The following is a 25643-nucleotide window of genomic DNA, read 5'->3' as shown; positions in this document are numbered from 1 at the left end:
CCGCTTGCTTCCTGTTTGTCGGACGAGGAGACATGGCGGCGGCGCCGGCGGCTGCTGGGTCTGGGGCCGGCCGAGGGCGACGGGCGGCGGCAACGGTGGCGGCTTGGGGCGGATGGGGCGGACGGCCACGGCCGGGTAACATTCTGCTGCAACTGCGGCAGGGCCAGCTGACCGGCCGGGGCCTGGCCCGGGCCGTGCAGGTATGAAGCCGGCCCGGAGGGGCGGGGCGGGGTTGACCGGGCGGGAGCTGGCGGGGGGCCGGGGAAGAGGCCTTTCCAGGCCGCCGCAGTACGGGCCTGACCCCTCTTGGCAGGTCGCGGGGCCTCTCTGTAGGCTGTCCCGACGCTGTCAGCCGCGGCAGGGCAGTGGGCAGCGGCAGGCTAGAGGCTCCGGGTTAGGGGCCGAGCCGGGCTGGGCTGCATCGGACACTGATGGCGTGTACGAGTCCTGGGCCCAGCTCCTGGATCCTCCCTTCCTTGCGCCACGTCTGCACGTCTGGGGGACCCTGGGCGAGTTTGCTTTAGCCTCTCCGGGCCGCGAGTTTCTCCGCGATGAACTGGGCGGCGGGTCATCATTGCAGCCACCAAACGGTTCCCAAGTCATCATAAATGTCATTCTCTCGGAGAGGCCTTTCCTTGACATAACCCCTCCCCCCCCTTCTAAAGTAGGTCCCCATTGTTAGTTACAGCCCGGAATTCGTTTCGTTCACATTACTTTCTTAGTCTCTAATTACATATTTCTTTGTTGTCTACTCTTTTTCTCGCCTGTATCTTACATTAGGCTGAGCTCCAACGGGTGCAGGGACTGTATCTGTGTTGCGTGTGTAAAGCGTCATGGTTAACAGCTAGGTTCCGGAGTCAGGCCTGGATTCAGAACCCTGCTGTCTCTTGGTTGGGCAAGTTTACCTTTCTGTGCCTCAGTTTCCTCTTTTGTGAAATGGAGATGATAATTAGTAACCAACCTGTTAAGGTGTTGTGAGGATCAAAGACAATTGTGTAAAGCGTTAAATGCGTTTCTGGTGCATACTAAAAAGCTGAAGGGTAATCAGTTAATATTAATGGAGTACTTGTTACCTAGCTTACGCTACGTGCCTATTATATGATTAGTTTTTTTTTTTTTTTTTAATGAATGAAGGACACTGCTTTAGGGTAAATCAGGATGAATAAGACCAAGGTTGCTCGCTCCTCCCCTTCTCCCTCATCTTGTTCCCAGAACGTACCTCGTAAACACACCTGTAAAACATTAGCTTAACTTAAGGACAGCTATTGCATAAAGAACCTTTTTTTTTTTTTTTTTTTGTTAAATAAAGAAACTTTTAAGTATGTACAGGAAACTAATAAAGTGATTGTTGGAGTGGGAATTGGTTAGATGAGGGAGAGAATGAGATGTTTCATAGTAACTTAGTTTTGAGCCATTTTAATATTATATGGTTAAAAGGACATATATATGTGTGTTTGTATGGGTTACAGATGAAGAAGCAGTTCTGGGTGAGCAGTATTTTCCTTGCCATAAGATAACCATGGATCAGCAACTTTTTCCCCTTTGCATTCTTCTCTATCTGCCTTAAGATCCTGGAAATACTTGCTCCGTCCTTTAACCCAAAGACTTACTGACCTAGGTAGGTAGGAATGGGCAGAAAGGGAACTCAGCTCACCTTTATTGAGTACATACTTTGGATTAAGCATTGTGCAAGTTATACAGTGTCTTTATTTCATTCTCAAGTCTTCTTTTTTTTTTTTTTTTTCATTCTCAAGTCTTTTGAATCAAGTGCCAGGACTCATCTCTTAACACCAATGAAGAAACTGAGGCTCAGAAAGATTAGGTAATTTGCTCCTAAGCACTCTTCTTGGTAATCTTCTGTGTTCCGAGAGCAATAGAGAGCCACCAAGGTTCTTTAACTTAATGAATGAAAGAAAATTAAGTTCTTTACATTTAATTTGTATCCAATGCTGGATGACTTGGAATGGAAGGAGACTGGAGAAACTCATCGGATAGAAGGTGCTGGAATGTTCTTGAGCCCCATTTATAGTCTGGTAATAATTGATTACCACATTAATTACCACCAGCAGTATGGTAATCAAGTTGTATACAGACAAGTGTGAGAGCTATTTCAGAGGTTAAGACTGAGGTTCCTTTCCAAAACTGTAGTGAAGTGGGGATCTTCATGTTTCCAGTGTGTCCCTTCCTAGTAACTTTCTTTGATCTCTTCCTTGCTCCACTCTTTTTCCTCCTCCACATTGCAGAGTAAATTATTTCCTCATGACACAGTGAGTATATTCTCTTATGGCCTGTGGAATACTTGGAAAGACCAGGTTAAAATTTTCTTCTTTGCGTTTTAAACACATGATGTAAAGTTTACCATCTTATTCATTTTTAAGTGTGCAGTCAGTAACTATTCACATTGTTGTGAAGCAGATCTCCAGAACTTTTTCATCTTGTAAATCTGAAACTTGAGCCATTAAACTACTCTTTTCCCCTTCTCATAGCCCCTGATAACCACTGTTCTACTACTTTCTGTTTCCATGAATTTGATTACTTTAAATACCTCATGTAAGTGGAATCATGCTTTGTTTGTCTTTTTGTGCCTGGCTTATTTAACTTAATACAGTGTCTTCAAGGTTCATCCGTGTTGTAGTATGTAACAGGAATTACTTGGGAAAAACCAGATTTTGAAGTAAGATGGACCTGTATTGAACCCTAGTTCTGTCATCATTGCTAGGTTATATTATATAACCTCTCTTAACCTCAGTTTCATTATTTCTAAAATGGCAATGCTGTTGGGGGAGGAGTAAGTAGAATAATATATCTAAAAAGCTTGCCCAGTGTATGGCATATAGTAGATGCTCAGTAAATAGTTGTCATCAGCTCAATAGATCTGAGACTGGGCCTCTTGAAAGACTGTTTTATTTTTTTATGTGTCTGCAGAGCCTGAAACAGCACCAGGTGTTTGACCCTCAGGACTAAGGAAATTGTTTGATTTGAAATGCTGTATCTGAGGGCTTTGTCTTCCTCAGTGCTGTCTCTTTGTATATCCCACACAGTCCCATGGCTTTAAAGAGTTCTAGAGTCAGATTAGTTAGATTTGAATCCCAGCTCTGGTACGTACTTGCTGTGTGTCTTTGAACAAGTAGTTTAATCTCTTTTTGCTTCAGTTTCTTCATTTATAAAATAGAGATAATCATGGGCTCTAGCTTGGCAAGGCTGTGGTAAGCACCAAGAGCATTTATACATGTAAAGCACTTAAAATGGTGTCTAAAATATAGTGGGCACGCTGTAAAGATTAGCAAGTATTGTTTTTAGCAAAACTATATTCTGATAGATCCTAAATCTGTATGTCCATCCTGGTTTCCCCCTTTAGCTCCAGTTGGATACATCCAAATACTTTCTCAGCATCTCCACACAGACATCTAATAGGCACCTCGAAAACTTAATATGGCAAATACAGCCCACAAACCTGATCTTCCTCAAGTCCCAAATGGAACTTGAGAGGAGCCGGGGAGAAGACTCCGGGCTGAATGATTTTAAATGGGCCTATCCTACTTGGATTTTAGTGTGCCTTATTTTCATCTCTCCCTTTCAGTTTGTCCTCTGTCAAGGTAATAAAATATGCTGGTATAATGCTTTAGTGTTTACAGAGCCTGTCCAGATTTATCAGCACATTTGATCCCTAAAACAAATCAGATCTTATAATCTCTTGCCTAAAACCCTCTAGTGGCATCCCATGACAGTTGGTATCAAATTCAGGTTCCTTCCCTGGGGTGCACAGGACCCTGCATGGTCAGTGGGAATTGCGGAAAAGGGATAGACTAGGCAAGCCAACTCAACAGGTCATGACCCACCACACCTAGAGATACCACTTCAGTTTGGAGATCTAATGACAGGCTGGGTTATGGCATCCTCTTCTGTTTCCCAAATTCCGCTCATCACTTCCTTTATGATTATTGGTATATCTAAATCCTACTTGAGTGTTATTTGCTTCATATGTATCTTTTTAGATTGACCCCTCTTTAAAAAAAATTTTTTTTTCAATTGGCACTGCCTCTTTCAGCCTCATTCTAAGCATTAACATTTGAAATCTTGAGGTTCAAATCAAATACTGTCTTCTTTGCCTGTCAAGGATAATTTAATATTGACCCCCCCGGTAGGATAAATTCTTTTAATTAAAAATATGGATAATATTTAAACAGGTTTTTATATTCACAAACCTTAAAATTCACTTTTAATTATATTAAAACATAACAGATTCCATTAAAGTGGACGCAAGCATTCATTGGTTAATATTACCAGAATAATCTAACAATGTCTTTTATCTTTATTAATTAAGGGTATTTAATCTTAATCTTTAAGAAGGCTATTTACTTGCATTTAATTTATTTAGAGGCATTTGATATCTTACACTTAGAACTAAACAAATAAAATATACATTTTATGTTTATGGAATTTGACATTTAATTATTTAAAAAGAAAAGCACTAAAGACAAAAATAAGTCAACAAAAACTGTAAATGTCTGGACGTGTCACATTTACTAAATAGGTTGACAGCTTAGGCAGCATGATGTAAGAGATTATCACTCCTATAAACTGTCAAACCACAAGTACTCCAAGAGAAAAAACCCATACAACACCTGCCAAAAATTCAGCTTTGAAGATGCCTGGATGGTGGCTCTTTTCATCATACTACTCAGATGTTCACAAGGAAAACAAAATCCAGATGATTATTTTTAAATGAGAGTAAATGCCTTGTAAGACAAACTGGTAGTAGTAAAAGAAATTCCATGTGAAGTTGAATATTTTGAATATGATTTGGAGAATCTCTGGGTATCATGAACCTTGTAAAAAATAACAGCAGTGCCCCCACTTTTCACCCCAAGTTCCACCCCCCCCCCCCCCCCCAGGCAGTCACTGTCCACACTGGCTGTTCTCTTTCGCAGGTGAAGAGTCCAGGAAACAGGAAAGCCAATATTTCTAAATGACATAAGGCTAATCCTTGACTGTACAGTTTTAAAGGGTTCTCTTCCTCTCTTCTCTTCCTTTTGTAGAGGATTAGGGTTTAATTCACAGCACCCTGTGCCACACATTTGGTCTCCATGATTCTCCTAATGTGGTTATGTCAGTTTTGGCCATTGGTATTTTCATTATGATGATAGTGATAAGATATAATTGTTTACGGCAGAGCCATATGTATGCAACAATTATATTCTATGTAATGTGTTTTTCTTAGTTAAAAGCTGCCCTTTCTTCCCCTACTTTTTCATTTGAGACCTGGGTATAGTAGAATTCACCCTTTCAGTGTATAGTTCTGTAAGTTTTGACAAACACATACAGTTGTGTGACCACCACTGTAGTTAAGATTCAGAAAGTTCCCCTGTAGTAGTTGACCCCTTCCCCACCACCATCCCTTGGCAACTGCTCATCTGTTGTCTATCCTGTTATGCTGTTTTACTGACTGTCACAGAAATGGAATCATTCCATATATAGACTTTTAAGTCTGACTTCTTTCACTATAATCATCCTTATAAAATTTGCTTTACTTTTTGTTACAATTTACTACCAAATTCTAAAGCTCCTACTTTTTTCTTTTAAAAAGAAATTCTTCTTGGAACTCTCTGGCCTGCTTCAGCTTGGATTAGTTACTTGCTAGAATAGCTGAATTTTGGGGGTTTCCCTTCACCAAATTCAGGACATTTTATTTCTTTTTCTCATGTTTTGGAGCTCTGTTTTCTGAATCCTGTGTTCCTTTTTCTTGGAGTACGTTCTCTAGTAGCCACCTAAGAAAGCATACTTTCTTTTAAGTTTGTATGTCTGAAAATCTTTTTTTCCTTGTACTTGAGTATTTAGTTTAGCTGGGTATATAATTCTAAGTTAGAAGTTATTTTCCCTTAAAGTTTTAATGGCATATTATTCCATTATCTTTAAGCATTTGGTGTAACTGTCGAAAGGTTCTGTTGTCATTCTCCGTCCTTTGTGCATGACCTATATTCCCACTTCTTACCTCCTAAGAGCTTTTAGGGTAGTCTCTCTTTCTGGTCTTCTGTAATTTTAGCTATAATATGCATTGATGAAAGTCTTCTTATTCATTGTGGGTACACTTTGGTAGATGTACATTAAAATGTGTAGCAACTGTAATGAAGTCATGTCTATCACTTGACTAAGCCCTCTGCAAAATGATTGCACCAAGTGTTCTCTTAGGATCTTCCTATTTTTAAAAGACATTTTCTCTCCTTTGAAGTTTGGGCTATGATTGCTTTGGAGAACTTCACGGAGTAAGTGAGATGTGAGTTGGTTCTGAAGAATGAGTAGACTTTTAACAGTAGCATAGCTATTTCTCAGGAACACCATTGAGAAAGTCCTCATAACTGGCCATTAGAAGATAGAACAGAAAGTGAAGTGCTCCTGTGGGAAATCGGTGGGAGATAAGTTTAGATATTTGGGATTAAGGTGGGGAACGTAACTAACATTTATTGAACGTCCACAGTGTGCCATTGTGCATATAGTTGGCTTTTTTTTTTTTAAGTTTATTGTTAAATATTTGACCTTTAAAAAGCTGTAATAAGCAATACCAGTGTATTATCACAGTAAACATGTACCCATGGCCAAATTTGAGAAGTTATTAATATATTTAATGCCCCTTTCATGTCAGTCCCTCTCTGCCGGAGGTAACATTTGTTTTGAGTAAGTAACATACACATGTACAAAAGGGAGAAAAGTAAGTCTGCCTTACAGATGGCCTACTGCCACCTCTACTCTCACCCTCCAGTTCTACTCCCAGATGCAACTCTGGTTATTGATTTCTTGTGGATACCTCTATCTAAGCTTAGTAAACAAATATGTCTCTATATTCTTCCTTACACAAGCGATACTGTACTATACATTACTATTGTGTAGTATGTATACATACTATACATACTATGTGCTTCTAGCTTTTTTCACTTAAAAATGTATTTTAGAGATCCTTCCATAATCAGTACATAAGATTATTTTATTTTAGGCATTTCTAAAACTTTCTGTGTTGAAATGCACAAATAAAAATGCACAAAGATAAATGCACAGCTCAAAATTATCTGCTATGTAGCAAATACAGCATTACCTCTGTACTCCTTACTAACCTCTCTCTCTCTGCACTTCTTCCCCTCAAATGAAATCACTAGTCTAACGTCTAACTTTGCATTTACTCATACTAGTTTTTATACTTAGTACAGATAGCATCAGGGCTTTCCAGGTGGCACAGTGGTAGAGACTCTCCCTGCCAATCCAAGAGATGCAGGTTCAATCCATGGGTTGGGAAGATTTCCTGGTGGAGGAAATGGCAACCCACTCTAGTATTCTTGCCTGGAAAATCCCATGGACAGAGGAGCCTGGTAGGCTATAGTCCATGGGGTCGCAAAGAGTTGGACACGCCTGAGCACACACATGCATACATACATCCATACATAGAATCAAACGGTATGTACTAAGTCTGCCTTCTGCCTTTTTTCAGTCCGCATTGTGAGATTCATCCGTGATGACAGGTAAAGCTGTAGTTCATTCATTTTCATTGCTATATAGTATTAAACCACAGTTAATTCGTTGTAATTTTGAGTATTTGGGATCTTTCCTGTTTTGGTGGTTTTGAATAATGTTTATGTGAACATTCTTGTACTTGTCTCTTGAAGCACATCTGTGCAATTTCTTTGGGTGTACACTTAGATGTAGCATTGCTAGGTTATAGGGTATACGTGGGTTTAGCATCAGCAGCTAAACAGTTTCCCAAATGGTTGTACTAATTTACAGTCCCACCAGCAGTGTATGCGAGCGAGTTCCTGTTCCATGTTCTGACTAACCTGTGGGGTTGCAGTCTTTTTAACTTTAGTCATTCTAGTGTGTGAGAAGTGGCATCTCGTGATTTCAGTCTGTTTCCCTCATGACTAGTGACGTTAAGCGTCTTCTCAGGAGTTTATTGGCCATTTGGACTTTCTGTCTTGTGGATTACCTGTCTAAATCTTTTTCATATTTTTCTGGTGGGGTTTTTCATTTAAAATAAATTTTTATTTGAAGTTCTTTTTGTTTGCTGGATATGAGCCCTTTGTAGTTATATTTGGCAGATATCTTCTCTTATTTGGTGGCTTGCCTTTTTAGTCTCTCAAAAGATCTTTTGATAAACAGAAGTGCTTAATTTTAATGTCACTATTTTCCCCTTATGGTTAGTGCTTTTTGTATTCTGTTTAATAAATCTTTACCTACTCTAAGGTCATGAAGATACTCTGCTTATCTTCTAGAAGCTTTACTGTTTTGCCTTTGCCATTGAAATATATGTTCTGCTTGGAATTTATTTTTGGGTGTGGTGTGAGCTTTTCCATAGAGATATCAAGTTGACTAGTTATTTATTGAAAAGTCTTTTTTGCCCCTCCAGTGCTCTGTAGTGTTTGTTTTCACATCTCTTTCATGTCTGTTCTGTTCTTCTGATTTGTCCATTTACCCTTATGCTAATATCACATTGTCTTATTTTCTGTAATTTTATGTGTTGATTTTGTTTATAGAATATTGAATCAGAAGAGCAGCTTCTCCTACTTTTCTTCAAGAATTCCTTGGCTTTTCTTGGTCCTTTGCCATTTCCATATACATTTTTGAGTGAGTGTGTACATTTTTACAACAGAATTTTGATTGGGATTGCTTTCAGTCTATTCAATACAGCACACTCATTCTCTCCTTCCCTTACATCTCTTTTTCTCTGATTTAATCTTCCTTAATCTCTCTTGATAATATTTTATAGTTTTCTATGTAGTGGTTTTTGTTAGATTCATCCCTTGGCATTTGACATGATTTGATGGTATCGTAAATAGCATTTTAAAAATCACGTTTTCTAACTGTAGCTGAAATATAAAAACAGGATTGGTATGTGTATTGCTGCAGCATTTATATTGCTCCTGTATTTTAATCCTTTAGATTATTTTGGATTGTGTATGTGTACGGTCATCTGCAAGTATATCTGCAAATGAAGCTTTTATTTTATCCCTTCCTATCTTGCATCTTTTTTTTTCTTACCTAACTGCTGTTTGGGATGCTCCTGTACAGTGAATTGAAGTGGCATGTTACTGATCTAAGAGGTAGAGCCTTCAACATTTAACCATTAAGTATGATGTTTCTTGAATATTTTCTGTATATACTCTTATTCATTTCTTTTCTGAGTTTCTGTGTTGAATTCTATCAAAATGCTTTTTCTGCGTTGAGATGTTAATATAACTGTTTTCCTTTGTGTTATTAATATGATGAATTACACTGAGTAAACTTTTCAAATATTGAACCAAATCTGAATTTCTGATTCAGAACTTCATCCTTTTTATAGATTGCTAAATTTGATTCCTAATTTTCTTATTAGGATTTTTTTTCTTCTGTGTTTATGAATGAGAATGGCCTATAATTTCCCTTTCACCAGGTTTTGGTATAAGTTTATCCTGGCCACTAGTCATAGCTTTAGATGGACCCACAAATTTTGATCTGTAGTATTTTCATTGTCATTTATTTCAGAATATTTTCAAATTTCTCCTTGGATTTCTTCTTTCACCTATGCATTTTTAAGAGGTATATTTTTTAATTTATGAACATCAGGGTTTTATAATCTTTCTGTTACAGGTTTTAGGCTGATTGCACTACAGTCAGAGAATATGGTTTGTGTTTTGATTCATTTAGATATGTATTGAAATTTGCTCCATGGCCCAACAACTGGGCATTTTGTAAATGTTCTGTGTACTTGCAAAGAATGTATAGAGAGTAGCTATTAAATGTAGTGTCAGTTTCTGCAGTGAAGCCATCTGGAATTTTGATAAATTCAGTTCAGTCGCTCAGTTGTGGCTGACTCTTTGGGACCTCATGGACTGCAGCACACCGGGGCTCCCTGTCCATCACCAACTCTCGGAGTTTAGTCAGATTCATGTCCATTGAGTCAGTGATGCCATCCAGCCATCTCATCAATATGGAGAGTATTGCCATATTAGAAATATTAAGTCTTCCAGTCTCTGAGCCTGAATGGCTTTCCATTTATTTAGGCATTCTTTACTTCTTTAATTTCTTTCAGTGATGTTTTGTGTTTCATTGTACAGATCTTATAGTTTGTTAAATTTATTCATAAGTATTCTTTTTGATGCTGTTACAAATGGGATTGTTTTCTTATTTTCACTTTTGGATTGTTGATTGCAGATGCGTAGAAATTCAGGTGATTTTTGTATATTGAAACATTTTTGTATCCTGAAACCTTGCCAAGCTCAATTATTAGTTCTAAGTCTGTGTGTTGGTCTCCTTTGAAAAAATGTCTGTTTAGGTCTTATGCCTGTTTTTAAATTGGATTGTTTATTATTTTTTCCTCTTTTTTCTGTTGAAGTATATGTTATACTAATTTGTGCTAATTAGTTTTTGTAGTTTTGATTTGAGTTGTGTGAGCTGCTTATATATTTTAGATATTAATCCCTTACTAGTTACATCATTTGCAAATATTTTCTATAATTCAGTAGGTTCTGCCTTTTCATTTTGTTGATGGCTTCCTTTGCTGTGCAAAGGCTTTTAAGTTTAATCAGGTCCCACTTGTTTTTGTTTCTTTTGCCTGAGGAGACAGATACAGAAAATATTCTGCTATGATTTATGTCAGTGTTCTGCCTCTCTTCTCTTCTAAGAGTTTTGTGGTTTCTGGTCTTACATTTAGGTCTTCAGTCTATTTTGAGTTTATTTTTTATATTGTGTGAAAAAATGTTCAAATTTCTTTTTTAAAAAATTTATTTAATTGAAGTATAGTTGATTTGCAATGTTGTGTTACACATCTCATTGTTTTACATATAGCTGTACAGTTTTCCCAACACTGCTTATTAAAGAGGCTGTCTTTTCACTGTTGTTTTTTTTTTTTTTAATATTTATTCATTTATTTGGCTGCACCAGGTCTTAGTTGCAGCATGTGGGATCTACTTCCCTGACCAGGGATCAAACCTGGGCCCCCTGCATTGGGAGCTCAGAGTCTTAACCACTGGGCCAGCAGGGAAGTTCCTATCTTTTCACTGTTGTATATTCTTGTTGGTTTTGCTGTAAATTAATTGACCATAAGTGGTGGATTTATTTCTGGTCTTTCTATTTTGTTCCATTGATCTATGTGTCTGCGTCCATGCGCCAGTACTGTGCAGTTTTGGTCTGAATCAGGGAGCATGATACCACCAGCTTTGTTCTTTTTTTTTTTTTTCAGGATGGTTGTGGCAGTTCTGGATCGTTTGTGGTTCCATATACATTTTAGGAATTTGTTCTAGTTCTGTGAAAAATGCCATGGATATTTTGATAGGAATTGCATTAAATCTGTAGATTGCTTTGAGTGTATGGATGTTTTAACTAGTCTTCTAATACAAGACACAGGATATCTTTCCATTTCTATGTATCATCCTTAATTACTTCATCGTTTTACAGTTTTCAGAGTATAGGTTTTCACCTCCTTGATTAAGTTTATTTCTAGGTATTCTTTTAATGTCTTTGGTTTTGATATCAGGGTAATACTAGCCTCATAGAATGAGTTGAGAAGTGTTCCTTCTTCTGGTTTTGGAAGAATTTGTGAAGTATTTGCCAATTTCTCTTTAAATGTTCAATAGAATTTACTAGTGAAGCATCTGGACTTGGGCGTTTCTTTATGGGTTGTTTCCTTCCTTCATCCCTCCCTCTTTTTCTTCCTTTTGTATTAAAGCACTAATTTGATCTCTTTAGTTGTTTTAGGTATATCAGATTTTCTGTTTCTTCTTAAGTTAGTTTCTATTATTTGTGTCCTTCTGAGAATTTGTACGTTTCATCTAATTTATGTAAGTTTGTTGGCATACAGTTGCTACTAGTATTTCCATGTAATCCTTTTTATCTCCTTAAAATTGGTAATTGTTTCCTCTTTCATTCCTGAATACATAGTAATTTGAGTCAATGTAAGTTAGTCAGTGTAACTATTTTCAATATTGTTGGTCTTTTCAAAGAACCAAATTTGATTTTGTTGATTTTTTTTTTTCTGTTATTTTTCTTTTCTCTATATCACTTATTTTTGCAAGGATCTTTTTAATTTCCTCATGCTTTCTTAGGGTTGGGTTTACTCCATTTTCCCCCTAGTTTCTCATGATAGAAGATAAGATAATCTGAGATTGCTCTCCTTTTTAATATAAATGTTTATAGCTATAAACTTGTAAGCACTGCTTTTGCTGAGTCCCATGAAACCATTGTTGTTTTCTGTCTTTATCCTTTCAAGGAAGGGAAAGGTGTTTTGTTTCGTTTTGTTTTTTTTCATTGTTTTGGGGTTTGCCTTAATTTGAGTTTGCTTGAAGAGTATAACATTTCTGATAATCATTTAGACCTACAGAAATGGTAATTTCCTACGGCTCACCCTAATACAAATACTCAGAAACATTTCATTATCTTTCGTGACCCTTGAATTATTTTATGTTTACAATCTAAGAAAACAGGCTCAGGAAGAGTAATGGGACTTGTCCAAGATCAGAGTACTGATGTGCATCAGGATAGGCCAAGCTGTTACTGAAGACCTGCATGTCCTTTGTAAGCTACAGTGAGCTTTTGATCTAATTGAGGGACAAGTCTACATGAAAATAATTCACTTCTGGCACCGATAATGCCATATCCCCAAAATAGACACTGCCATGATTAATGAACCTGTCATTAGACAAGGCTATTGCTCATGCCTTCAAACACTTACTGAGTCCCTGCTCTGTGCCTGGCGCTCTTTGCGATAAAGGTTTGCATAATAAACACAGCCTGGCACCTACTCTCTAGTGGGGCGGGGGCGGGCGGTGGTTAGGACAAATGAACCAGTAATCCTGATACAGGATGATCAATGTTAGATAAGGTCCCAGACCCTCTTAGAAAGGAGAGAGAGGAAGTCCTATCAAGGAAATTTTCTGGTTTTTTGACTTGCATTTTGAAGGAGAAAGAACTTTCTAGGTAGAAAAGACAGGGAGGGGGGAAGGAGCTTTCCAGGTAGAAAAGACATCCAAAAATGTTCTGTGGCATAGAGTTCACCCTTGAACAACACAGGGACTTAGTGCTGACACTTCACAGTCAAAATTCTTGTATAACTTAAGAGTCAGCCCTCTGTACCCACAGTTTCCCTGCACCTGCGGATTCAACCAGACATGAGTTGTGTAGTACTGTAGTATTTACTATTGAAAAAGATTTCTCATGTAAGTGGACTCATGCAGTTCAAACCTGTATATATGTGTATGTAAATTATTACCCCTCTTGCTCCCAACTTAGGTTTATTTTCTCCCCACACAGGTGGCATACCTATATACAGGTATACTAGAGCCATGTACAGGGGAGGAACACGTGCAAAGATGCATAGAGAGACAACACATACATTTGGAGCCTAGCGTGTGCATTGGGCAAAGAAGAAGTTAAGAGAGGACAGCAGATCATAGAATAGGAAGGGGGTGTATCATAAACAAGGAGCTGGACTTTGACCTTACAGGCTGTCGGGGAACTTTTGAAGGTTTCTAGAAAGACCTTTGACTTACTTGTCCTGGGTGGGTTTGGGAGCCAGCTGCTCTCTTTTGCTGTGTGTGCTTGTGGTTCTTTCCTCACCAGTAATAGTTTCCTCTTTTTTTTTTTCCTTTGGACTTACAGTTCACTGAAACTTTTTTGACGGAACGGGACAAACAGTCCAAATGGAGTGGAATTCCGCAGCTGCTCCTTAAGCTGTATGCGACCAGCCACCTCCACAGTGACTTCGTTGAATGCCAGAACATCCTCAAGGTAACTGTTGGGGGCGTTAGATGGGCTGCATTCGGGGCCTGCAGGTGATACTAGACATCTGGGTTATTCCCCTTCTTCAGTCTGCTTTTTAAAATAGCCTGTATTGAGTAAGCTGTAGAAAATTTGGGAAGTTAAGAAAAAGCACAAAGAAGAAAATAAAAATCACCTATAATCCCACCACCCAGAGATAATCACCATTAAGTTCCTGGTGTATATACTTCTGGGTTTTATTCACACTTGTTTTGTCCTCGTACTTGCCTAATTAAGCAGGCCTTGCCCTGGGATTGGGATACATTCTTTTTCAATGGGATTTAAAAGATCCCATTTTGGTGAGACTTAAAGGAAGTGGCCTTGTGGTTGTTAAGTATGACCAGCATCTGAAGGTGAAGGGACTTGGAAAGAGTGCAGAGACATCCAGGGCAGTTGTTCTCAATCTGAAGTGTGTATCAGAGTCATGTGGAAGCCTTGTTAACGGTGGGCCCTGCCAGTAGAATTTCTGATTTAGTAGGTCAAACTTCATATTGGGAAAGCAGGTCCAACTTTGAATTTAGATTACCGGCTCTAATGTAGCTAAAATCTATGTAAGTTATATTTGATCATAATAAAATATGTTTTTCAGATGTGAAGTTCTGTTTATTATTTTACATAAATCATTTTTTAAATATTAATAGGGCCAAATAAGTTTAATCTTTACCTTTCAGAAGAGATATTTTATCTACACAACTTTTTTTATAAATTGAAAATCATTCCCAAATAAAAATTTATAAAAAGGTGTTTGTGTTCTTGATTTTCTCACAGTTTGATTTAGGATAGAAATAATTATAGTGTCTTATGCTTGCTTGAAAACATTTTGTGAAGAATTATACATTATTTCATTTGATCCTGCAAAATCTCTGAGATATGAGGTAGATGAAAGAGGGAAATTAATATTTGTGAGTACTTGCTATGTGATCGTTATTTCTTTATGCATTCAATAAATACTTGAAATTTACCATGGACCAGGCATATTTAATTTTTATGATAACTCTGTGAGATGGGTGGTATTAGTGGATTAGTCCAAAATACTTTGATTGCATGTAACAGTAACCCACCCAGATTAGCTAAAAAGATTCTTTATTGTGTCACATCTTCAGAAAGTGCAGATGTGAATTCAGGGGCCAAATAGAGTTAGGCAGTCTATTTCTTTTCTTGACATCTGTGGGTGGCCTCGTATTCTTCCACAGAAGTAGGGCTGTTACCTGAAGAAGAGGAAAGGAGATACAGAGCAGGAAAATCCAGATGTCTTCTCCATTCCTTTCTCAGTTGAGAAAACAGACTCAGCATAATCCACCCACTGTCATATGGTTATCATTATGATGAGCCCAGATTTGTCCTACTCCTGAAACCAGCTTCCATTGTACTGTGTTGCCAGCAGAATTACATTATAGTTTTATAAATGAGAGAAATGAAACCCAGAGGAAGTAGTTCTCCCACTAATTATGTGACCTTGTACAACTTTGTAATTTTTGTTTTTTAACCTGTACTATAGTCAAACTATACTCACTTCATTGAATTATTTTAAGGATTAAATGGACTTAAGTATAGAAATCCGGTGCTTGTCATGTAATAGGTTATCTGTAAGAGAGAGTTCTGCTTTTTCTTAATGAGTGGTACTTGGACCAACATCAACATCACTTGGGTACTTATGATAAATGCACATTCTCAGGCCCCAGCCCAGACCTATTAAATCAGAAACTGCAGGTGGGACCCAGCAGTCTGGGTTTTAATATGTCCTTCAGATGATTGGATGCTCACCACTGTGTGAGAACTGCTGCTGTAATCCGGTGTGTCCCATCCTCCCTTGAGGTTCCTGAGAAGAGAGCATAATGAGCAGGAATGTATTCTTCCTGCTCTTTATGCTTTCTTTTGTAAGCACAGACTCAAGAGCCAGACATCTTAAGTTTAAGTCCTGACTCTATCACATACCCTATTTGACATTGACAACTTCTTTGTGTCTTAGCTTCCTTATCTGTAAAATTGGGCCAATACATTACTGTTACATCATAGAGTTGTGAGGATTAAAAGAGGTAACATATGAAGAACCATGCCTGGTACATAATAAGCATTTAATAAGTTAGCTTCTACTATGATTACAACAACTTTTATCATATCAGCTTTTCTGTAAGTTGGCTTTTGTTGTTGTTGTTCATTGTGGAGGCTGTCTTTGGCCTCATGGGAATTCAATTTGTGACTAAAATGCAAACTGTTCTTTTGGTGTCTGGTTTGTGTTGGATACTAAAACTCAATGTCTCTCGGTATCCCTTTTCACTAGGAAATTTCTCCTCTTCTCTCCATGGAGGCTATGGCATTTGTTACTGAAGAGAGGAAACTTACCCAAGAAACCACTTATCCAAATACTTATATTTTTGACTTGTTTGGAGGTGTTGATGTAAGTCATTGTTTATTATTACTACTGCTAATTTAATGGCTTGGGAACTTTCAAAATGGGACCTAGGAAGCGTTTTAGAATTTATAGCAAGCATTTCAGAATTTTCTCCTTTAGAAGCTCCATGGGATTCACCTGTGTTGAAGTACCATAGTTTTTACATTGAAAGAGTTTATTTATGTGAATTGATAATAATATCAACTTTTTTAAGGCACAGAGTTAATGTTTCCTAGTTCAGCTGTGATTACTAGTTTCTTCTTTGTCCTTCCAGAGATGTAATATATATATATGTGTGTGTGTGTGTGTGTGTATGTGTGTGTGTAAATAGTTACCCTGACTGTCCCCACCTTAGGATTATATTCTCCCCATAAAGAAGTAGCATATCATATACAGGTACCTTGCTTGCTTTTTTCGTGTAATTCTGTAACTTGGGGATAGATTCATTTTAGTACGTGTAAATCTGCCTCATTATTATTAACAGCTATATAGTATTCCCTGGTATGATTTTACCGTTATTTACCCAGGCCTTAGTTGATGGACATTTAGCTTTCTCAGCACCGTTCCTATAACAAACAAGGTTGCAGTGTTTTTGTACATGTGTGTACTGTATACTTTTAGGATCAAAGCATATGTCTTTTATTGTTTATAAACTTACCAATTTATGTACCTAAAAGACTTTATCAACTAACATCCCCAGTAACAAAGAAGAAGAGTGTCTTTTTATCCACTCCATCACCAACACAGTGTGTTTATGTGTATTTTTATGGACTTTGTTATCGAGGTATAACCTGCATACAGTGAAGTATGTCAGTAACTACGAGAAGATAAATTCACCTTTGCCAAACCATGAAATAGAACGTTACCAACACATAGTAGCCTCTTTCACTAAACAGTATGTTTTACGTATTTTAAATATTTGCTAAGCAGATATGAGAGAAATGATATTTCTTCATAGTTTTTTAAAATTTTATTGAGATATAGTTCACATCATATAATTTAATTATATGTTAGATTATTGAGATATAGTTATTATTAGAAGTTAGATAATTGAGATATAGTTCACATCACCCATTTAAAGTGTACAGTTCAGTAGTTTTTAGTGTATTTGTCGATATGTGAAACCACCACCACAGTCACTCTAGAACGTTTTTATCACCCAGAAAAGAAACTCCATATGTTTAAACTATCACTCTCCCACTCCTCCAACCACCAGCCCCATCATAGGCAACTGTTACTCCACTTTGTCTTTATAGATAACCTTGTCTTGGACATTTCATATGAACAGAGTCACATAATATGTGATCTTTTGTTGTTGGTGTGTTTCACTTGGTTTAATGTTTTCAAGGTTCATCCCCATTATAGCATGTTTCAGCACTTTTTTCTATTTTATGGTTGAATAATACTCTACTGTGTGAATATACCATATTTTGTATGTTCATTCGTCAGTGGACACTTGGGCTATTTCTACCTTTTGACTATTACAAATAATGCTGCTCTTAACATTTGTGTACAAGTTTGTGTGTGGAAATACCTTTTCATTAATCTTGGGTATATACCTAAAAGTGGGATAGATGGATCATATAGTAGCTCTTGAATTTAATTCTTTGAGGATTTGTCAGACTGTTTTCCAAAGCAGCCACACCATTTTACATACCCACCAGCAATGCACAAGGGTTCTAATTTTTCCACATCCTCTTCAGCACTGGCTATTCTCTCTGCTTTTGATTACAGCCATCCTGCTGAGTGTGAAGTGTTACTTCATTGTGGTTTTGACCTGCATTTTCCTGTTGCCTAATGCTGTTGAACATTATTTTATGTGCTTCTAGGTCATTTTTTTGTCTTCTTTGGAAAATATTGTTATTATGAATTCTAAGAATATGAGTTATGAATTATGCAGTTTTAAAATTTTATCTTTCTATGAGTGGAATTGAATATCTTTTCATGTGTTTATAAGTAATTCCTTTTTTTTTTTTCTATTTATTAAGCCCTTCTCTTATTGATTTTTGTGTTAGTTCAGGCTGCTGTAGCAATATTCACAGATTGAGTGGTTTATGAACAACAGATTTATTTCTCAAAGTTCTAGAGGCTGGGAAGTCTAGGATCATGGCACTGGCAGATTTGGTGTCTCGTGAAGATTCCTCTTCTGGGTTGCAAACTGCCAGCTTCTCCTGTGTCCACACATGATGAAGGGGCTAGGGAATCTCTCTGGAGCCTCTTTGATAAGGTGTAATACCATTCATGGGTGCTCTGCCCTCATAAACTAATCACCACCCAAAGGCCCCACCTCCTAATGGCATCACATTGGGCAATAGGATTTAGCATGACTTTCAGGAGACACTAACGTGCAGATTATAGTAACTTGTAAGTACTCAGTTTTTAAAGATCCTTTGTCATAAGTGTTCTATTTTTTTCCCCTAGTTTGAAAATTGAATTTTGACTTTGTTTATGGTACATTTTAATGTGGAACTTTTTAGGTTTACTTTTTAGGTTGTTTACTTTTTAGGTTGTCAAACTGATCAGTCTTTCCTTCCATGGGTTCAGAGTTTTTCTTTTCCCATTGTTGAATTATAAACTATGTCTTTATTTCCATCTAATACTTCAAAGTTTTTATCATGTATGATTAATTTTTGCACCACTTGAAATTCATTTTGATGTAATGAGTGAGGGTACTGGAATCCTGCTTCTTTTTTCTCAGGTATCTGTCCTTTCCCCTGTCACTGGGAGCATGAGGGAGGCTTTCAGGGTGTTGTGGTTGTGTTGATCCGGGTGTTGATTGTGTTGGAATGAGATTCACTTTGTAAAAACTGGAGCTGTGTGTTTACAATTTATACTGTTAGCTCTGTTATGTTGTTCAGTTCAGTTCAGTTCACTCAGTCGGTTCCGACTCTTTGCGACCCCATGGACTGCAGCACACCAGGCCTCCCTGTCCATTACCAGCTCCCGGAGTTTACTCAAATTCATGTCCATTGAGTCGGTGATGCCATCCAACCATCTCATCCTCTGTCGTCCCCTTCTCCTCCCACCTTCAGTCTTTCCCAGCATCAGGGTCTTTTCAAATGAGTCAGCTCTTCACATCAGGTGACTAAAGTATTGGAGTTTCAACTTCAACTTCAGTCCTTCCAATGAATATTCAGTCCTGATTTCCTTTAGGATGGACTGGTTGGATCTCCTTGCAGTCCAAGGGACTCTCAAGGGTCTTCTGCAACACCACAGTTCAAAAGCATCAGTTCTTCAGCGCTCAGCTTTCTTCATAGTCCAACTTTCACGTGTATACATGACTACTGGAGAAACCATAGCCTTGACTAGACGAACCTTTGTTGGCAAAGTAATGTCTCTGCTTTTTAATATGCTGTCTAGGTTGGTCATAACTTTGCTTCCAAGGAGTAAGCGTCTTTTAATTTCATGGCTGCAGTCACCATCTGCAGTGATTTTGGGGCCCTCAAAAATAAAGTCTGCCACCGTTTCCCCATCTGTTTGCTATGAAGTGATGGGACCCGGATATCATGATCTTAGTTGTTGAGCTTTAAGCCAACTTTTCACTCTCCTCTTTCACTTTCATCAAGAGGCTCTTTAGTTCTTCCTCACTTTCTGCCGTAAGGGTGGTGTCACCTGCATATCTGAGGTTATTGATATGTCTCCTGGCAGTCTTGATTCCAGCTTGTGCTTCATCTAGCCCAGTGTTTCTCATGATGTATACTGCAGGGTGACAATATACAGCCTTGACGTACTCCTTCTCCTATTTGGAACCAGTCTGTTTGTTGCTCCATGTCCAGTTCTAACTGTTGCTTCCTAACCTGCATACAGGTTCCTAAAGAGGCAATTCAGGTGGTCTGGTATTCCCATCTCTTTCAGAATTTTCCAGTTTATTGTGATCCACACAATCAAAGGCTTTGGCACAATCAGCAAAGCAGAAATAGATGTTTTTCTGGAACTCTCTTGCTTTTTTGATGATTCAGTGGATGTTGGCAATTTCATCTCTGGTTCCTCTGCCTTTTCTAAAACCAGCTTGAAAGTCTGGAGGTTCACGGTTCACGTATTGTTGAAGCCTGGCTTGAAGAATTTTGAGCTAAAGAATTTGGAGCAAAGAATTACTTTGCTAGCGTGTGAGATGAGTGCAATTGTGTGGTAGTTTGAACATTCTTTGGCATTGCCTTTCTTTGGAACTGGAATGAAAACTGACCTTTTCCAGTCCTGTGGGCACTGCTGAGTTTTCCAAATTTGCTGGCATATTGAGTGCGGCACTTTCATAGCGTTTAGGATTTGAAATAGCTCAACTGGAATTCCATCACATCCACTAGCTTCATTCATAGCAATGCTTCCTAAGGCCCACTTGACTTCACATTCCAGGATGTCTGGTTCTAGGTGAGTGATCAAACCATTGTGATTATCTGGGTTGTGAAGATCTTTTTTGTACAGTTCTTCTGTGTATTCTTGCCACCTCTTCTTAATATCTTCTGCTTCTGTTAGGTCCATACCATTTCTATCCTTTATTGAGCCCATCTTTGCATGAAATGTTCCCTTGGTGTCTAATTTTCTTGAAGAGATCTCTAGTCTTTCCCATTCTATTGTTTTCTTCTTATTTCTTTGCACGGATCACTGAAGAAGCCTTTCTTATCTCTCCTTGTTATTCTTTGGAACTCTGCATTCAAATGGGTGTATCTTTCCTTTTCTCCTTTGCTTTTCACTTGTCTTCTTTTCTCAGCTATTTGTAAGGCCGCCTTACAAATAGACAGCCATTCTGGTTTTTTGCCTTTCTTTTTCTTGGGAATGGCCTCGATCCCAGTCTCCTGTACAGTGTCACGAACCTCCATCCATAGTTTATCAGGCACTCTGTCTATCAGATCTAGTACCTTAAATCTATTTCTCACTTCCACTGTATAATAATAAGGGATTTGATTTAGGTCATACCTGAATGGTCTAGTAGTTTTACCTACTTTCTTCAATTTAAGTCTGAATTTGGCAATAAGGACTTCATGATCTGAGCCACAGTAAGCTCCTGGTCTTGTTTTTGCTGACTGTATAGAGCTTCTCCATCTTTGGCTCCAAAGAATATAATCAGTCTGATTTCGATATTGACCATCTGGTGATGTCTATGTGTAGGGTGTTCTCTTGTGTTGTTGGAAGAGGGTGTTTCCTATCGTGTTATTACTTCAATTTGAAGAAACATTTCCTTTCCTTAAAGACGCCATTTTCCCCAAAGCAAAAATTGAGTGTTGAACATTTACATCCATAGCATGAGCCATAGACTGTATTCCTTTAACTGTTGCTTAGCATTCCCTCTTCAGCAATCCCAGTGGTCCTGTCGCATTTACTTACTGGCCAGTTTGAAGGGCCTTCACTTCTGAATCGTTCATCAAAGAATTTGCTTAATAGAAACCAGTGTGTTCCTGCGAGGAAAAATAAGATAGGAGTCTTTAGCCTGGCGTCTTATTTGCAGTGGGAACAAGGCTTTTCTGTTGCAGGTACATGTCCCATCTTAGGACATCTTTGGATCATTAGTTCTTGATTTTGTGGAGTTTTTCTTCCCTGCTTTGAATTAGGTTAGCTTCTCTAAGAATCTCAGTCAGTTTACAGATAGAGGCTTTTGCTTGGATCATTTTGTTCTTCACTAACCATTATTTGGGTGCATTTCTTCTTGCTGAATTCTCTTGTCATCTTGCTTCTAAAAGTACCTTTCAAAGATCTTTATTTCTTCCTCTGCCAGTCCCCAGAAAGGCTCCAAAGTAATTCCCTTTTCAACATGCTGCCTAATGCTTAGCTGAAGTGGAATGGTGGCTAGACCATTCCTCGTCAACTTGAACAAACCCCTAATGGAACTCTGGAAAGTGTATCCTAGAGTTCGTGAAGTTAGACACCTGTGGGATCAAGTAGGCATACAGTGAAACAGGCCCAAAGTAAGATGATCTACATAAATTAAATGACTGCAGGGACTGAGATGAATTGGAGAGTGCATGCCTGCTTTTATGTGGAAGTGACTTCCATTTCTGTTGACCTTTGCCCTCAGGAATGTAGGAAATCTAGATTCTTAAGTAGAATCGCAACTTTTCAGAAGATATGAACCACATGAATTATGTCTGTGGGCCAGGTGTAATACATGCTTGGCATTCAAGGACTTTTAATTTGTTCGTTGACATAGTACATCATCTATTAGAAGACAATTTATTTTAAATATAATAATCTATGCAGGATAAGCTCCTCATACTTTGCTGGGATGACTGAAAAGCAGGGCATCTCTTTGAAAAGCTTTTGTGTAATATATCTCAAAATCTTAAAGATCGTTACTGATTTTGCTCTGTTTGCATTTATGTGAATCTCTTTGGAGGACATAAGTCAAAATGAGATAAAGCTTTGTATACAAAAATGCTTAGTGTGGCATTACATATAATAGTTAAAAATATTCATCAGGAGGAAGGTAGTTTTTGTTTTCCATAAGGTCAGTGGTGATATCACTGATATTCTCTGTTACTTTCTGTTCTCTGCTAAATTAGTTTCCATTCTAGAATCCTTATTATTTCTTTTCTTTTGCTTGCTTTGGGTTTGGCTTAAACCTCTTTTTTCCAGTGAATTGAGGTAAAAGATGAGGCTATTGGTTTGAGATAATTCCTTTTTTTTCTTTTAAGAGAATTTTTTTGCATTTTTACTGAAGTACAGTTGCTGTACAATGTTATGTAAGTTACAAATGTACAGCATCGTGATTCACAGTTTTTAAAGGTTATGCTCCATTTATAGTTATTATAAAATACTGGCTGTCTTCCCCATGTTGTATAATACATTCGTGTAGCCTGTGTTACACTCAGCAGTTTGTACTTCCCCCACCTTTATGTTGCCCCTCCCCACCACTGGTAACTACTAGTTTGTTCTCTGCATCTGTGAGTTTGCTTCTTTTTTTGCTATAGTCACTTTTATTTTTTAGATTCCACATACAAGTGATATTCATATAGTATTTCTCTTTCTCTGTTTTATTTCATTTAGCATAATGTCCTCCAAGTCTGTTCATGTTGCTGCAAATGGCAAATTTTCATTCTTTTTTTTAATAGCTGAGTAGTATTCCTCTGTGTGTGTGTGTGTGTGTTCCATGTGTGCTTTAGTAGTGTATTTTGCTCTTGCTGGGCAGAATTTTATAGCTATCTGTTAGAACTTATTGGTTTATCATATTCAGGTCTTCTATTTGGTGATACCTCATTTTCTATCCATTATTGAAGGTGGAGTATTGTATTGTCCAACTGCTGTTTTTGACATGTCTGTTTCCTTCATTTCTGTCAGTTTTTGCATCATGTATTTTGAGACTCTGTTATTAGATGCATATATGTTTATTATTGTTATATCTTTTCCAGTGGATTGACCCTTTTATCATTATAAACTCGTTCTTTGTTTCAACAAAATGTGTGGGTTTTTTTTTTTCAGAATGAGTTTTTAAATTCATTTTTATTATAAACAGTTTAAACAGTTATGAAGTGAAAGTGTTAGTCACTCGGTCATGTCTGACTCTTTGTAATGTCATGAACTCCCACCAGGCTCCTTTGTCCATGGGACTCTCTAGGCAAGAATACTGGAGTGGGTCAGTATAAGTGTGGCATTATATAAGAATATAATGTGGCAGTATATAAGAATAATGGAGTGCACCATTCCCTTCTCAAGGGATCTTCCTGACTGAGGGATCAGACCTGGGTCTTCCACATTGCAGGCAGATTCTTTACTCTCTGAGCCACCAGGAAAGCCCTTAAACAGTTATATGTTGTATTAAAAGTATGTAAAATTATAAATGAATGCATATCCTCTCCAGCCCCCTATGGAAATCAGTATTAACAGTTTATGGTGTATATTTTGTGATTCTTTTTATAAACTTGTGTTTATAAAAGAACATAAATATTCTAAAGCAAGAGTTATCATTGTTATAATGTTCTGCAGCTTTTAAAAAATTGAAGCCATATTGGATCCCAGAGGTTAACTAATCTAACATTCTTATCTTTTGAAATGAGAGCTGAGACCACAGTGGGACCCTGACTTGCCCAAGTTTACATGGAGAATAGGTGACTGAGATGTGACTAGAACCCAGGTTTCCTGACTCTGGGTACAGTGCTCATTTCCCTGAACTTCACTGCCTTCTCCCCGTGTTGGGAACGAAAGGGTCTTGCAGTACCATGACAGATATTTGGGCCATGAGTTATCACAGCAAAGTTTATTTTATAAGTTGTGCTTTGAATTTTGAAGGTTTTATCCTTTTTTTTTTTTTTTTTAAATAGCTCCTTGTAGAAATTCTTATGAGGCCTACAATCTCTATTCGGGGACAGAAACTGAAAAGTAAGTATACTCAGCAGCCACTGGTGCTCATTTCCTAACCTGCTGTGGTGGTGATCCCCAGGAGTGTCTCTTCTTTCCCTTAACACTGAGGACATGCCTCACATTCAGCTGTAGAACATTCTCCGCCTAACTGCTCTCTTTATTTTATACTCAGTAGAAAATACAAATCTGGTGCTTTAAAACAAAAAGTGTGAAAACTACTGGACTAAAAGAATTGCATCTTTGTAGTTTCTAACAGTCTTTGGGTTCAGCTTTTATGTTTTCTTTGCAAATTCTTATTTCTCATATTAATTGAGAGAGTAAGGAAAAAACTGGCAAGATCATTTATTTTATTTTTTTACTTATTGTCTTGTTTTTGTTGTTAGGAGGTTATTCATGCTCTTTGTGAAAAGTTCCGTTATTACCAGAATGTGAATGGTGAAAAGTCAGAGTGTTAAGGTAGTAGCACATAATTTCTTGAATTGGGTGGTGGGTATGTAGGTATTGTTCTGTTATTAGTCTTTGTAACTTACACATGTTGCAAATAATATGTTTAGGTAGTCCTTTTATAATTTTTAAAAAATCTGTAAGTACACTTACTTTGACATTAAAAGCCAGAGATCAGTTAACATTTGATGAATGTTTACTACAAACATCAGTTTGGTTTTTTTTTTAATGAGAAATTTTTCTTCCAAACAAAATCAGCATGACACAGTGTATATAAGGAAGGCCTTGTTTATATGTGCAGTAGCAGTTAAGAGGATTTATACTCATCTTTGATGTCATACCTTTGTATCTTGTCTAAATTGGTTCTTCATGTCCTTGGTCCTCATAGCAAGTAGCATCTTGTAATTACCTGTTGGTGTACTTATTTATTCTCTGTTCCCCTCTAAATTTATAAGTTCCATGAGGCTTTGTCTTTTTTTTTTTCTTCCCTGCTAACCTCTGTATAGTCTGTATCTGCTCCAGAGTGGATGCTGAATAAATATTTGATGAATGAGTGAATTCCAATTCCCTTTGAAAATGAAGGTCTAAAAGTACTGAAATACACTGATTTGATGTTCCAGCCTGCTCTGAAGTCATGAAGTAAACCAAAAAGCCCCCTTAGGTTGAAAAGCGGTGATGAGGGATGTAGGACATCTCCATTGTCTCAAGATTATGTCAGTTAGCCCTCTGGTCACTCTAGCTTGGCAGG

The 25643-nt window shown here is 37.7% G+C and overlaps 1 protein-coding gene across 2 annotated transcripts in view; it reads left to right on the top strand.

Moving 5' to 3' along the window:
- The window catches only part of TRPC4AP (transient receptor potential cation channel subfamily C member 4 associated protein), a 68205-nt gene continuing 42562 nt past the window's right edge, over window positions 1-25643 (top strand). For both annotated transcript variants that reach the window (XM_065921874.1, XM_065921873.1), the window contains exons 1-4: window positions 1-200; window positions 13615-13743; window positions 16055-16171; window positions 24412-24469. In XM_065921874.1, coding sequence (XP_065777946.1) covers window positions 33-200; window positions 13615-13743; window positions 16055-16171; window positions 24412-24469 — 472 coding nt within the window. In that variant the 5' untranslated portion in view covers window positions 1-32. The remainder of the gene's footprint in view (window positions 201-13614; window positions 13744-16054; window positions 16172-24411; window positions 24470-25643) is intronic.

The sequence above is a fragment of the Muntiacus reevesi genome, chromosome 2 (assembly GCF_963930625.1).
Source record: "Muntiacus reevesi chromosome 2, mMunRee1.1, whole genome shotgun sequence".
Lineage (NCBI taxonomy): Eukaryota > Metazoa > Chordata > Mammalia > Artiodactyla > Cervidae > Muntiacus > Muntiacus reevesi.
This window is presented reverse-complemented; position numbering and strand designations above follow the sequence as displayed.